The following is a 16224-nucleotide window of genomic DNA, read 5'->3' on the forward strand; positions in this document are numbered from 1 at the left end:
CAGTAAAGGCTTTTAAGAGAGAGTGATTGCCCAAACCAACGCCCACATTTAAAAGCGTAGGACCACCATTAGTTTTAAGGGGTGGGTATGGGGTGCTATTGAAAAACCACATGAAGCTAGGCCACAGCTTCAGGCCAATATACTATATTAGAGGGAAATAGTGGAAGCACTCAAGGCTAAATCAAAATATATTTAAATATAATGGAAGTGCATTGTAAGTAGCACTTCCATTATATTTAAATATATTTTGATTTAGCCTTGAGTGCTTCCACTATTTCCCTCTAATATAGTATATTGGCCTGAAGCTGTGGCCTAGCTTCATGTGGTTTTTCAATAGCACCCCATACCCACCCCTTAAAACTAATGGTGGTCCTACGCTTTTAAATGTGGGCGTTGGTTTGGGCAATCACTCTCTCTTAAAAGCCTTTACTGGCGGGGGAGGATTCAGCCTTCAAATTGAAACCAATGCTCAACATACACTGAACACAGGTAATGCTATTATGCAGAGAAACATTTCTTTTTAATAAGTAAGTTAGGGACCGCCATATGGGGTTTACCTTGACGTGGTATGGTGGCTTTTCAATTTTATGATCATAACTTTGGTAACTAAAAACCCCTGTTTTGTAAACATGCACTTGCATTTATACTGAATTACTTATGAGACAGGGGCCCAGGGAAGTGCATTGTAAGTAGCACTTCCATTATATTTAAATATATTTTGATTTAGCCTTGAGTGCTTCCACTATTTCCCTCTAATATAGTATATTGGCCTGAAGCTGTGGCCTAGCTTCATGTGGTTTTTCAATAGCACCCCATACCCACCCCTTAAAACTAATGGTGGTCCTACGCTTTTAAATGTGGGGCGTTGGTTTGGGCAATCACTCTCTCTTAAAAGCCTTTACTGGCGGGGGAGGATTCAGCCTTCAAATTGAAACCAATGCTCAACATACACTGAACACAGGTAATGCTATTATGCAGAGAAACATTTCTTTTTAATAAGTAAGTTAGGGACCGCCATATGGGGTTTACCTTGACGTGGTATGGTGGCTTTTCAATTTTATGATCATAACTTTGGTAACTAAAAACCCCTGTTTTGTAAACATGCACTTGCATTTATACTGAATTACTTATGAGACAGGGGCCCAGGGAAGTGCATTGTAAGTAGCACTTCCATTATATTTAAATATATTTTGATTTAGCCTTGAGTGCTTCCACTATTTCCCTCTAATATAGTATATTGGCCTGAAGCTGTGGCCTAGCTTCATGTGGTTTTTCAATAGCACCCCATACCCACCCCTTAAAACTAATGGTGGTCCTACGCTTTTAAATGTGGGCGTTGGTTTGGGCAATCACTCTCTCTTAAAAGCCTTTACTGGCGGGGGAGGATACAGCCTTCAAATTGAAACCGATGCTCAACATACACTGAACACAGGTAATGCTATTATGCAGAGAAACATTTCTTTTTAATAAGTAAGTTAGGGACCGCCATATGTGGTTTACCTTGACGTGGTATGGTGGCTTTTCAATTTTATGATCATAACTTTGGTAACTAAAAACCCCTGTTTTGTAAACATGCACTTGCATTTATACTGAATTACTTATGAGACAGGGGCCCAGGGAAGTGCATTGTAAGTAGCACTTCCATTATATTTAAATATATTTTGATTTAGCCTTGAGTGCTTCCACTATTTCCCTCTAATATAGTATATTGGCCTGAAGCTGTGGCCTAGCTTCATGTGGTTTTTCAATAGCACCCCATACCCACCCCTTAAAACTAATGGTGGTCCTACGCTTTTAAATGTGGGCGTTGGTTTGGGCAATCACTCTCTCTTAAAAGCCTTTACTGGCGGGGGAGGATTCAGCCTTCAAATTGAAACCAATGCTCAACATACACTGAACACAGGTAATGCTATTATGCAGAGAAACATTTCTTTTTAATAAGTAAGTTAGGGACCGCCATATGGGGTTTACCTTGACGTGGTATGGTGGCTTTTCAATTTTATGATCATAACTTTGGTAACTAAAAACCCCTGTTTTGTAAACATGCACTTGCATTTATACTGAATTACTTATGAGACAGGGGCCCAGGGAAGTGCATTGTAAGTAGCACTTCCATTATATTTAAATATATTTTGATTTAGCCTTGAGTGCTTCCACTATTTCCCTCTAATATAAATTGCAATTCTACCCAACTGTTATTGTGATTGTTCATTATTTATTGCCCCATCGAAGCTTGCCTGACTGGCAATTTGTAGATTCTGGAATATGAGGGCTGCTGTAAGATTCCATAGACCAGTGCTGTCCAACTTCTGTGGTACCGAGGGCCAACATTTTATGGGTCTATGTGGAGGAGGGCCAATAATAGAAGTCAGTGTTGGCCACTCTCACTTTTAAACCACACCCACTGTAAACCACACCCATGTTACCACAAGAACTTTTAAGATCATATCCACATTAACGGTGGTAGCACACCAAAAAACCAAATGGTTGGTGCTCACTGCAGGGAAATCCCTCATATGTGAAAAATTGAAGTCATGTTAAAACATACCCTTAAATCCATATGCCTCATCCTCCCCTGAGGTTAATACAACAACCCACCAACACATGATTAAACACCTTAGGGGCCCTTAATAGCAATTTCAAAATGCTAACAAACCCCAAGAACAAACCCCTAACAGGCTTACATTCCACAGGTAGCCTAGGGCTAGGAGAGACAAAACAGCACTAGACAAGCAGAGAGCATCACTGGGCAAGCAGATAATGGCACACACAAGCAGCACTGGGCAAGCAGAAAATGGCACACACAAGCAACACTGAGTAAGCAGAGAATGGGACACATAAGCAGCACTGAGTAAGCACAGAATGGCACACACAAGCAGCATGTAAGGCCCGAGGGCCCCGAGGTAGTAAGGACCAAGGAGGAGGTAACAAAGTCCGAGTTCGCAGTACAGAAGGAGTAGGCAATAGAATAGTCGTAAACAGGCAGTAGAATCAGTTCAGGCAGACGAGGTTCAAAGACGAGAGTTCAGGCAAGGTCGGTACACAAGATAATCAATGATAAACACACCCAGGAATCAGCAAGCGAAAACCTATAATTGGGCATTGAGGAGACTCTGAAGCTGCTTTAAATAGGCCTGGGTTTGGCGCCAATTTTGGACGCGCTGACGTCATGACGCGGACGCCGACGCACATTCTGACGCCGGCGTCCGTTCCGACGCCGGCGACCAATCCGAGGGCGAAAAGACGCTGATGTCATAGTGCTGCGACCAGCAGGATCCAGGAGGCCGCCATCTTGGACGCCATCTTGGCCGCCATCTTGGAGAAGACAATCGGTTTCCATTACAGTACCCCCCTCCTTAGGGGGGGCCTCAGGACCACCTGGGCTGGAAGGGAACTGTCGATGAAACCTTTGGACCAAGAGAGGAGCATGGACATCGGAGCTTCTTACCCACGAGCACTCCTCAGGACCGAATCCCTTCCATTCAATGAGGTACTGCAGGGCGCCTCTAGAAATCCGAGAGTCCAAAATCTTCTTTACTTCGAACTCTTGATGCCCATCTACAATGACAGGAGCTGGGGAGGAAGAAGAAGAAGAAGAAACTGCAGGTTTAAGCAAAGAAACATGGAAAGCATTGGGGATCCGCATCTCAGGAGGAAGTTGCAACCGCACAGCCACAGGATTGATGATCTCGGTGATAGGGAAGGGACCAATAAACTTGGGACCAAGTTTAGGTGAAGGAACTTTGAGGCGAATATTGCGAGTAGACAGCCAGACCTTGTCACCGGGAACATACAGAGGGGAAGAAACTCTCCTCTTGTCAGCAAACTTTTTCTGTGCAAGGGAACTCTTCTCTAAGTTGACAATAGTAGCCTGCCAGATGGCCGACATGTGGGCAGCTTGATCGTTGGCGGCAGGAACATTTGTGAGCAGAAGATCTTGAGGAAAAGCCAAGGGGTTAAGACCATAAACACAAAAAAAGGAGACTTTTCAGAAGAAGAGTGCAAGGCATTGTTATGTGCAAATTCGGCCCAAGGAAGGAGGTCAGCCCAATCATCCTGACACAGGGATACATGACATCGGAGGAACTGTTCAAGAGCCTGGTTAACCCTTTCTGCCGCTCCATTAGACTGGGGATGATATGAAGAAGAAAACTGAAGGGAAATATTAAGGGCTTTACAAAGAGACCTCCAAAACTTAGAAATAAATTGGGACCCACGGTCAGAGACAATCTCAGCAGGAAAACCATGGAGACGAAAAATATGTTTAATGAATAAAGAAGAAAGTTCTGGAGCTGAAGGAATTTTCCGAAGAGGAATAAAGTGTGCCATCTTACTAAATCTGTCAATCACCACCCAGATGACAGTGTAGCCGGAGGAAGCAGGAAGATCCACGATGAAATCCATTGCCAAATGGGTCCAAGGGTGGGAAGGAACAGGCAAAGGTAAAAGTAGGCCTTTGGGAGGAGAATGTCCAGATTTGGATACAGCACAAGTGGAGCAGGAGGAAACAAAGTCTTTAACATCCTTTCTTAAAGAAGGCCAGCAGACGAGACGAGATAAAAGTTCAGTCGTTTTTTTAATTCCAGGATGACCGGCCTGCTTCGAGCTGTGAGATTGGACCAGAATGGAATGACGAAGCTCAGGAGGAACAAAGGCTACGCCTACAGGAGTTTCCACAGGAGCAGAAGCTTGAATAGACAAAAGATGAGAAGCAAGGGAAGGAAACAGGGCGGCAATGATCTTTGTAGGAGGCACAATGGATTCTGGGTCTTCAGAGATGGGGTTTTCGGGGGTAAAACTTCGGGAAAGAGCATCCGCTTTCTTGTTTCTTGAACCAGGACGAAAAGTTAAGATGAAGTTAAAACGTGAGAAGAACAGTGCCCATCTGGCTTGTCGGGGATTGAGGCGCTTAAGGGTCTGGATATACTCTAGGTTTTTGTGGTCGGTGAAGATGGATACGGGGACCGATGACCCTTCAAGTAAGTGTCTCCACTCTTCTAGAGCAAGTTTGACAGCCAGTAACTCACGGTTCCCCACGTCATAATTTCTTTCGGAGGAGGAAAACTTCTTGGAAAAGAAGGCACACGGATGCAGTTTACCATCAGAAGAGGATCTTTGAGATAATATTGCTCCTGCTCCAATATCCGAGGCATCTACTTCGATGAAGAAAGGTTGGAGAGGTTCAGGGTGCCGAAGGATTGGGGCAGACGAAAAGGATTCTTTAAGAGTCTTGAAAGCTTCCAAGGCTAGTGGAGACCAATGCTGAGGTTTACCCCCTTTACGTATAAGAGCAAGAATTGGAGCAATCTTTGACGAAAAACCTTTAATGAATTGTCTATAATAGTTAGCAAAGCCGATGAATCTTTGAACAGCCTTGACACTGGTGGGAAGAGGCCAATCTTGAATTGCCGAAACCTTGGCTGGATCCATCTTGAAGCCTTGTTGGGAAATGATGTATCCTAGGAAAGAAATGGTTGATACTTCAAAGGAACATTTCTCCAACTTGGCAAACAGATTGTTCTTTCGTAGACGGGAAAGAACTTCTTGAACCTGATGACGATGTTCTTGGAGGTTTTTTGGAAAAAATAAGAATATCGTCCAAATAAACGACCACATATTGCCCCAACAAATCCCGGAAGATATCATTAACGAATTCTTGAAAGACCGCAGGAGCATTGCAAAGGCCGAAGGGCATAACCAAGTACTCATAATGCCCGTCACGTGTATTGAATGCGGTCTTCCATTCGTCTCCTTCTCTGATCCGGATAAGATTGTAGGCCCCACGCAGATCTAGTTTGGTGAAGAGGCTTGCACCCTTGAGCTGGTCGAACAATTCAGAGATGAGAGGAAGAGGGTAACGATTTTTCACCGTAATTTTGTTTAAACCCCTGTAGTCAATGCAGGGCCGCAAACCGCCGTCTTTCTTTTCCACAAAGAAGAATCCAGCCCCGGCCGGAGAGTAAGATGGACGAATGAACCCCCTTTGGAGGTTTTCCTGGATGTATTCCTTCATAGCAGAAGTTTCGGAAGGGGAAAGAGGGTAGGTGTGGCCCCTAGGGGGCATGGATCCAGGAAGCAGTTCAATAGGACAATCATAGGAACGATGAGGAGGTAAGGTTTCAGCAGACTTCTTGTTGAAAACATCTGAGAAGGCTTGGTAAACTGGAGGTAAAGAAGAATTCGGGGTCACAGAAGAAACTTTAATAAGAGATTTGACAGGCAGACAGTTCTGTTGACAAAAAGGACTCCAGCGGGAGATCTGAGCAGAAGACCAATCAATGACTGGATTGTGGATACTCAGCCAGGGCAGACCAAGTACAATGGGAGTTGAAGGGCAGTCAATTAAGAGAAAAGACAGTCTTTCTAGATGCATCGTTCCCACAGTGAGAGAAAGTTCCAGGGTAGACTGTGAAATAATAGCAGAAGATAAAGGACGATCATCAATGGCAAGAACTCGAAGGGGAACAGCCAAGGGTTGGAGAGGAATGGAATGTTTTCCGGCAAAATCCTTGTCCATGAAATTCCCTGCTGCACCAGAGTCGAGGAAAGCTTGGGAAGAAATCTTTTGGGTTCCAAACCGGATCTGTACAGGAAGAAGGAAACGTAGAGTAGAAGAATGGGGAGAAGGACCAATTCCACCCAGGTAAGTCTCCCCAAACATACCTAGGTGTTGGCGTTTCCCGGCTTCACAGGGCATTCATAGGCGAAGTGGGCCTTTCCCCCACAATAAAGGCAAAGACCAGCAGCCCTTCTCCGACGTTTCTCCTGTTCGGAAAGGCGAGCCCGTCCTATCTGCATCGGTTCTTCAGCCGCAGGAGAAGTTGCAGGAGCCGCAGGAGAAGAAGGAGAGGGTGGGGAAGGAGCCAAACGGGAAAGAAATGGTCTCTGAAAGCGAGGAGCCAGTACTGGTTGAAATCTCTGGATTTTCCTTGCCCGCTCTCGATCAACTTGATGCTCCCTCTGCCGGGTATCCACCTTCACTGCCAAGGCAACGAGATCTTCCCAGAGTGGAGGCATTTCACGGGACACCAGATCGTCCTTAATGCGCATTGCCAGCCCATTATAGAAGGCAGCATGATAGCTATCGTTGTTCCACGAAGTCTCAGCCACTAGGGTACGGAACTCGATGGCATACTCAGGAACTGTACGAGTGCCTTGCTGTAACTGGAACAAGCGAGCAGAAGCTGAAGCAGATCGACCTGGGGCGTCGAACACCGTGCGAAGGTCACGGATGAAGGCCTTGGCATCGTCAATGACCGGATCCTCCTTCTCCCAGAGAGGAGAAGCCCACTCCAGAGCTTTCCCTTGCAGGCGGGTGATGATATAGCCCACCTTCGCTCGCTCCGAGACAAACTGACCTGGAAGCAGGGTGAACTGGATCTCACACTGATTGATGAAACCACGGCATGATTCCGGATCACCGCTGTACAGAGGAGGTGCAGGGATGCGAGGTTCGGAAATCTGGAGTGGAGTAGCTGGAACCGGCGGACGAACTGGAGCCACTGGAGACAAGGCAGACAATTTCTCCAGGATTGCTTCTAGTGCCTGGCCGAAGTGGGTTTGCTGGGCTTCGTAGGTCTGCATGCGGGAAGCCAAACCACAAACGGCTCTGCCGACATTTGTAGGGACATGAGGCTCCTCAGTAGGGTCCATGGCCCAATTATAATGTAAGGCCCGAGGGCCCCGAGGTAGTAAGGACCAAGGAGGAGGTAACAAAGTCCGAGTTCGCAGTACAGAAGGAGTAGGCAATAGAATAGTCGTAAACAGGCAGTAGAATCAGTTCAGGCAGACGAGGTTCAAAGACGAGAGTTCAGGCAAGGTCGGTACACAAGATAATCAATGATAAACACACCCAGGAATCAGCAAGCGAAAACCTATAATTGGGCATTGAGGAGACTCTGAAGCTGCTTTAAATAGGCCTGGGTTTGGCGCCAATTTTGGACGCGCTGACGTCATGACGCGGGACGCCGACGCACTGACGCCAGCGTCCTGACGCCGACGCACATTCTGACGCCAGCGTCCGTTCCGACGCCGGCGACCAATCCGAGGGCGAAAAGACGCTGATGTCATAGTGCTGCGACCAGCAGGATACAGGAGGCCGCCATCTTGGACGCCATCTTAGCCGCCATCTTGGAGAAGACAATCGGTTTCCATTACACAGCACTGGGCAAGCAGAGAATGGCACACACAAGCAGCACTGGGCAAGCAGAGAATGGCACACACAAGCAGCACTGGGCAAGCAGAGAATGGCACACACAAGCAGCACTGGGCAAGCAGAGAATGGCACACACAAGCAGCACTGGGCAAGAAGAGAATGGCACACACAAGCAGCACTGGGCAAGCAGAGAATCGCACACACAAGCAGCACTGGGCAAGCAGAGAATGGCACACACAAGCAGCACTTGGCAAGCAGAGAATGGCACACACAGGCAGCACTTGACAAGCAGAGAATGGCACACACAAGCAGCACTGAGCAAGCAGAGCATGGCACACACAGGGAGGGAAGGCAGAACATAGCAGGAGACAGGGAAAGCTATCATTCTAATATGTACTACTCACAGTGACACAGTGCTGGTGCCCCATTAGCATTTTGAATAAGGTGTAAACAATCTGGGCAGTTTCAGTCTGGACCTCAGGTGTGAACAGTACAGGGCTGTAGGGATGTGAACAATAGAGGTGTGAACAATACAGGGGATTACAATACAGGGGATTGCAGTCTGAATTTGAGGTTTAAACAATGCAGGGGCCAGTTAATCTCTGTATTGATACCTTTTAAATCTGACATATGGTAAAAGGACTCAGCATGTGGTGGGGCCACAGAAGGGGGGGTTACGGGCCGCCAGTTGGACAGCCCTGCCATAGACAGTCCCTATTAATTGGGCCTATGGAGAGTTGTTTGGGATTATGCATAGTTGAAATGCCAGGGCCTATTATGAACCTCAGTGTGGACCTGTATGTTTTTGGAGTGTAGGAGAAACTCAATTCATAGTAATAATATATAATAATCATTCACCTGCCACAAAAGGGTCACATGGTGTCAAATGCATTTGCTATGATGGAGCTGCCTCTATTATTTACTGTTAAATAATATGCAAGTGTATATTAGTGAGAGAAGCGATTTTTATACTATTAGAAAAATCTGTGCCTTCCCTCTGGGATGAAGAGAGCTAAAATAAATGCGTAGTATAAATAGAACATATTTCTGAGAGTTTTAATAAAGCAGCGGCAAGGCCCTTATGGAAAGAGAACAGTGCCCTACTGCTTGCAGTAATACACTGCCTGCTGATGAACTTAGCCCTTGCATCATATATATACATACATATATATAACATACTGCCTCCTGATTGGCTGAACTCTGCTCCAGCCTAAACTTCCAGGAAGTTAGACTCTGTGGCAGCTGGAAATTGAGGTACCCTCAGTGTTACAGCAACTGCTTCTTCCTTTACAAAGAAGTGAGAGAAACAATAGGATGGCGGGCAGGGTAGTTCAATATTGTAACAGGAGGGATAAATAATGAAATGGTATTAGTGAATGCAGGAGACTGGATGTGAAAATTATTTAGTCTTTCTTTATTAACTGGAGTACACAAGTGAAGAATAGAAGGCAATCACTAAAGGACTATGGACATTCATTTAAAGGTAAAGAGATCTTAAAATGAATGCTCCTTAAACTATACCCCTCAAACAATGTAGGTCTCTATAAAAATATATTGCATAAAACAGCTCATATGTAAAACCCTGCTTTATGTAAATAAACTATTTTCATAATAATATATTTGTTAGTAGTATGTGCCATTGGGTAATTATAAATAGGAAACTGCCATTTTAAAAAATAAGGGCAGCCCCCTGGGATCTTATGATTCACGATGCACACACACATACCTAACAAACTATACTTGTTAGGTCACATGAGCCAATTAACAGAAAAAGTTCTGTCTATTGCTTCCACACTTCTTCCTGTTACAGTTAGGGTAGGACTACATGGACGATTTCCACTGGATCCGACGTGCTGTGCAAATATGCAGGTGTCACGTTGGATGCGACAGAAATAAGGTAAGTAATGGAAATGTCGGATGGTGTTGCAGCGCTGATCCTACGCGACACGATTGTCGCATGCAGACACTGCACCTGTCCCGTCAGATCAACGCTGCAACTGCACCCGCCATTTCCATTACTTACCTTATTTCTGTCGCATCTGACGTGACGCCTGCATTTTTTCGTGTCGGATCGCTCGCAAATCGTCCATGTAGTCCTACCTTTATAGCTGCAGTATTTCTGGTCAGGTGATCTGAAGCAGCACACAGACCAGCACAGAATGGAGGTTCAAGGCAAGAGATGTAAACGGACAGTATTTACTTAAATATATATTCATTTGATATAAACTATCTGTTGCTCAAGTATTCATTTTGGGGGTATAGTTTTCCTTTAAAGTCTATAGCGCAGTGATACCCAACCAGTAGCTCGCGAGCAACATAACGGAACCCCTTGGATGTTGCTCTCAGGGTCCTCAAAGCATGTGCTTATTTTTGAATTTCAAGCTTGAAAGCTAGTTTTAATTGCATAAAAACTATTTATAGTGCCAAGTAGATCCCTTTGTTGGCTGCCTGTCAACATAGGGGCTACAAAATAGGCAATCACAGCCCTTATTTGGCACCCCAAGGGACTTTTTCATGTTTGTGTTGCTCCCCAACTCTTTTTACATTTGAATGTGGCTCACATGTAAAAAAAAGGTTGGGGACCCCTGCTATAGAGCAATGATGGATAAACTCTACTTCCTGATTAACTACATCCTTGGTAGTTATGTGCAGGCCGGCCCGATACCCACGGGTCGGTCTGGCTCGGGCCAACCTCGCACCCCCATTTGCAGCACCTTACACTGCCAGCTTCCGACTTCCGGTTTTATAGCTGTGTGCCCCACCCCTTTTGTGACGTCATTGGCTGGGCAGGTCTGCGCGGGTCAATAAAAGGGACATGGAAGTCGGACGGGTGGAGTGAGGGTGGCTTCGGGTTGGCTGCGGGTCGTGTTTTCAAAAATCCATGGTCTTGTCCCACTATGACATGTTTGTAGTTCTGTTAGCCACATTGTTGCCAGAGGTTGGTTAAGCTGCCCTTCTTAATAACTTTTGCTCTTTTCCTTACTTTCACTTTATTCTATGTGCTTATTAAAAGCCACTACTATGACTATTGCTCTTGTTTATCCAAACAGAACCTGACAAAGTGAGCTGTAAAGTGTTGATATCACCTGTATAGAGATCTGCAGGGTTTCAGGCCCTACAGTCCAAGGTGAGAAAAGAACAGTCTTGTTCCCTAACTTAGAAGTCTGTAAAGCATTGATGGCTAAAAGTCACCTTATGGAAAACTTTTCCTGTTACTTTTTTAAAAAGATTTTTTTGTGATTATCACTAAACAGGACCTACCATTGGACTGCTAAGAGAGGTGAAGAAAAGTAGATCACTAAAGGACTGAATATTTATGTGAAGGTAGAGAGATCTTAAAATATTTTTTTTTTTGCTAAATTTTTTACTTCTTATCTTCAGCCATGGCCTTGTCCCTCAATTGCTGCAACATGTTTGTAGTTCAACCACATTGTTGCCAGTGGTTAGTCAAATTTATATAACATATTCAGAAGGTAGGGTTGCCATCTGGCTGGTATTTTACCGATCTGGCCTGTTAAAATGATGGTTGATCCCAATGTTATTAATAGGGGAAAAAGTTAAATATATAGGAAGGCCGGTATTTTTTTCCCGGAAAAGCAGGGCTGTCCAACTGGCGGCCCGTGACCCCCCCTCATGTGGCCCTCCACATCAAAATATGCCTGCTGTGTCTGTTTACCATATGTAACATTTAAAAGGTATCACTACAGAGATTAACTGGCCCCTGCATTGTCTAAACCTCAAATTCAGACTAATCCCCTGCATTATTCACACCTGTGATCCCCCTGCATTGTTCACACTTGTGACGCCTCTATTGTTCCCTAAAACCACCTGAGACCCAGACTGAAACTGCCCACATTGTTCATCTGTTCACACTTTATACAAAATGCTAATGGGGCACCAGCACTGTGTCACTGTATGTAGTACATATTAGACTGATCCTGATTCCTGTATCCTGCTCTGTTCTGCCTTCCCTATGCTCCCTGTGTGTGTCATACTTTGGCATTTGTTCTGGGGGTTTGTTAGCATTTTTAAATTATTGTTAGTGGCCCCTAAGGTGTTTAATCATATGCTGGGGTACTGTATTATACACAGGGGAGGAGGAGGCATATGGATTTATAGGTATGTCTTAATATGACTTAACATTTTTCACATATGAGTGGCATCCTTGCCAGGGCAGGCACAAGGTAGTTTGGCACCCTAGGCAAGAGCTTCAATCAGTGCCCCCCTGTCCTGCATTACCATTTCCCTTACCATGATGGTTTTTAAATAAAGCGAGCAAGAAAGTGTACAACACTTTTTCATTTATATTACTGCCCCCTGTAGCTGTGCAAGCAAGCTCAGCAGCCATCCATCATACAGCTCTCCTGCAGCCATCATATTGCCCCCAATCTTTACCTGTTCAGCAGCAGCCAAAAATAAATCTGATCACATCATATTGCCCCCAAGTATTTATGTACCTGTGCCAGTGGCCAGCCCAGCAACAACAGCAAACATATGGCCCCCAAATCTGTACCTGGCTGTACAATTGTACAATTCTTATTTCTTTGATGCTCGTTTTTATAATAAAAACACTTTTTCCTATTTGTTGTCTTTATCCTTTACTTTACTTTATCCTTTACTTTACTTTATCCTAGCTAAATGTAAGAACAAATTAAAACTTTTTAAAGTACAAGAAAAAACAACTTCATTGGGGGTTGCCAATATTTTAGGTTGCCCAACACATTACACCAATGGTTACACAAGTGACCAATGGTTTTTCTGCACATAGTTCAGAGCTTTCATCACAAAGCATTCTGCTCTTCCCAATAGACAGGGGTTCTATTTGGCTCTATTGTTACCTATAACTGATTGTAAGCATGAAGTGGAACAGATGGGGGACTAGTAGGGATTTTGCAGAAATTTTCAATAAAATAACCAGAAACTACTTTTTTAAGCACATTCCTTCTATATCTAAAAGAGTATAATGCACTGGTATATTCTTGTTCCAGCTTTTGTTGCTCTTTCATAGCATCCCGCAGCAGCCAAAATCTGCCACTTGTTTTACGTATGAAAAACAGGTGATGTACACCATTAAACTTTATTCTTGCTGAATCAGTCGTACTGGCTGATACATTACATAGCTTTAAGAAGGGGTTGGATGGCTTTTTAGCAAATGAGGGAATACAGGGTTATGGAAGATAGCTCATAGTACAAGTTGATCCAGGGATTAGTCCGATTGCCATTTTGCAGTCAGGAAGGATTTTTTTCCCCCTCTGAGGCAAATTGGAGATGCTTCAAATGGATTTTTTGCCTTCCTCTGGATCAACTAGCAGTTAGGCGAGTTAAAAGGTTGAACTTTATGGACGTGTGTCCTTTTTTAAGCTAACTTACCGTATTTTACTTCTTGATAAATAGGATGATGTTTCATGCTGTAGAACTTTTGTGCGATTCTCTATCCATAACTATACATGAACCATTTCTTTTTCTCTTGTATAGTCTTAGTATCGGAGTGGAATGTACGGGGTTAACCCTGTTGTGGTCCCCCCAGGCCCGGATTTATGGAAAGGCCATCTAGGCCCGGGCCTAGGGCGGCAGGATTTTAGGGGGACGGCATGCTGCCCAACCACACGCACATTGGTTCAAAAACACTGGAGATGCACTGGAGAAACGATCATTTTTTAAATTCACTATGTGACAATCCCCATTGATGAAAATTTTCACAAATAAAGGGGAGGGGAGGGGACAGGGGCGACGAACGGCAGTGGGCCTAGGGGCGCCCACTATGTAAATCTGGCCCTGGGCCCCCCTAACCCAATCACAAACTCTACCACCCGTCCCTCCACCCATGGCATAACTCTAGGGAGTGGGTTTGGGTTAGTGGCACCCATGAGGGCCGGAGCCCACTGGGTAGTTTCCTGGTGTCCTGCCAGTCCAAATACCCATCTGTTTACAACAGGAAAAAAAATTTCTGAAGCATGCAGCACATCATCTTTAAAGAGGTTGTTCGGCTTTAAATTCATGTTTAGTATAATCTATTCGGAGACTGAAACTGGTTAGCAGCTGGGTTTTTTTTTGTATTATTTACAGTTTTTGAATAATTTGGCTTTTTATTCAGCAGGTATCCACTTTGTAATTTCAGCAGCTATCCGGTTGTTATGATCCAATTTATACTAGCAACCAGACTGTGGTTTGCAAGAGAGACAGGAATCTAAATAGAGGAGGGCCTAAATGGAAAGATAAGATACTTTCAGCCTTATTCTGAAACCCATCCCAAAGAACAAGTTACCCACTGCATATTTTCAATACCATACTATTTCACACACGTCATTGTCTGGCTCCCACTTTTTACAGTGCCTGTCATACCTGCCCATGTTTATTTAATGTGGAAAATATTAATGAGTGCAAACATCACTGTTATTACACACACGCCCAATCACTCCCTGTTTACTAATTTGCAAACTCTTCTTTGATTCCCCCTTTATTTAGAAAGTCGGAACTTCTAGTTTTCTTTAGAGAATCTTATTCATAACGGAGATCTTCATAGACTTATGTTATACTGTATATGTTATGATATATTTATATCACAACCATTAGATTTCAAGCATGATAAATAGCTGAGGAAGGATTTAAGCATTGTACACACACATATACATTGTAAGAAGATCCAAAAATTTGTGCAGGTAGTGGGACAGAAACAGAAAACACGGCAAGTTATTTTTTATATATTTAATTTATTAACTGATAACTTGATGCTGGTTTCTTAAATTGAACATACTTATAACTTTTATAACTTTTAGCTTGTTTATACAACTGATTCTATGCCTATCTCTATTTATTCTCCTATTTAACGATCTTTATCCACTTTGATGCAGGACTAATGGACGACCATCAATCTGTGTGGTGCTGGAGCAGGTGATGATGGCGTTGGTATGATCTAGGTGCATCAGGTGGATCAGATGCACAGCTGAGCCTCAGCGATACAGAGTCTGCTCATTCGTTCTGCCAAGAGGAACCTATGTAAGAAAGGTCTGGAATATTGTGGATTTTCTCTGTTGACTCGTTAATTTCCAGGAATGATGACAGTCGCTTTCCTGTGCACTTTGTGACGTCTTCACTTGATGGCTGCAAGAAAGACATTGTTTCCTTTATTGTTAACAGTATTGCAGAAAGGCTGTAGTCTAGTAATTAGTAATAGTTGAAGATAAAATGTACTGTATGAATATACTGGGCACACAATGAGTTAACCCATTGAGTTTCAACGATAACCATATTTTTTGTCTTTAACTATAATTGATGCCAATATTTTGGATGATGCACCCCTTTAGATGAAACAGGTGGCAGCCATCCCCTCATGTAATTTGTGTTTATTCTAGTAATTATTGGCATATTCACCTTATTATTCTATTTACATGGTGTAAACATTTGATATTCTGAAAAATCTGTTTTGTATCCCTATTTGGGGGGGGGCTTTGTTTATTATTTACCTGTCACTAACATTTATTATTGCAAGATCAAAGTGCAGGCTGCAAAAACTCATGCAAATCAGGCAAAATTGTGTGTGCCGATACTTAGGAATTTTCCTCCCTTTCAGAAAAACACGTACAGGCCTAGGATCTTCTACTTCAGTACTGCACCTGTGTTTCCCTGTCTTCCCCTTTTCCCTGACTTTAATAAGTATTCAGCAATCATGTACTTACTTCTGTTAGCTGGAAAGGTGGTGGTATCTTCTTTTGTTCCAGTTCCACCCAATTGATGGACGAGTAGAATGGGTGGTATCTTATGTCTCCATAGACTCCCAGACGCCGGTGCGGCTCCTTCATCAGTAGCTAAAGTGAAACAGAAAAAAAATTATTTTCCCTTTAAAACAATCCTGGTGCATGTGACATTACCTTTAATGTTAATGATATCTATGTGCTTTTCAACAAGTGAAGGCAACACATTATCAGTGGTATACATATTTTCAAAATTTAAGATGGTAAAGGTTAAAATAACATATAATTTGCAGATGGTAGCTGCACATTTAGGGGCAGATGTATTATTTAGTGTAAGGCAACACCATGTAAATAAAGGTGTAAAATCTGTGATATTTT

The 16224-nt window shown here is 43.6% G+C and overlaps 1 protein-coding gene across 1 annotated transcript; it reads right to left on the reverse strand.

Moving 5' to 3' along the window:
• Positions 1 to 15124: 15124 nt before the first annotated feature.
• LOC121399305 (protein kinase C theta type-like) lies at positions 15125 to 16014 on the reverse strand. Its single transcript, XM_041579597.1, has 2 exons — positions 15832 to 16014; positions 15125 to 15256 (listed from the first exon to the last, which is right to left on the reverse strand). Exons 1-2 carry the CDS (start codon positions 15952 to 15954, stop codon positions 15125 to 15127), a joined length of 255 nt encoding a protein of 84 aa, XP_041435531.1. The 5' UTR covers positions 15955 to 16014.
• Positions 16015 to 16224: the final 210 nt, after the last annotated feature.

The sequence above is a fragment of the Xenopus laevis genome, chromosome 1S, assembly GCF_017654675.1.
Source record: "Xenopus laevis strain J_2021 chromosome 1S, Xenopus_laevis_v10.1, whole genome shotgun sequence".
Taxonomy (NCBI): domain Eukaryota; kingdom Metazoa; phylum Chordata; class Amphibia; order Anura; family Pipidae; genus Xenopus; species Xenopus laevis.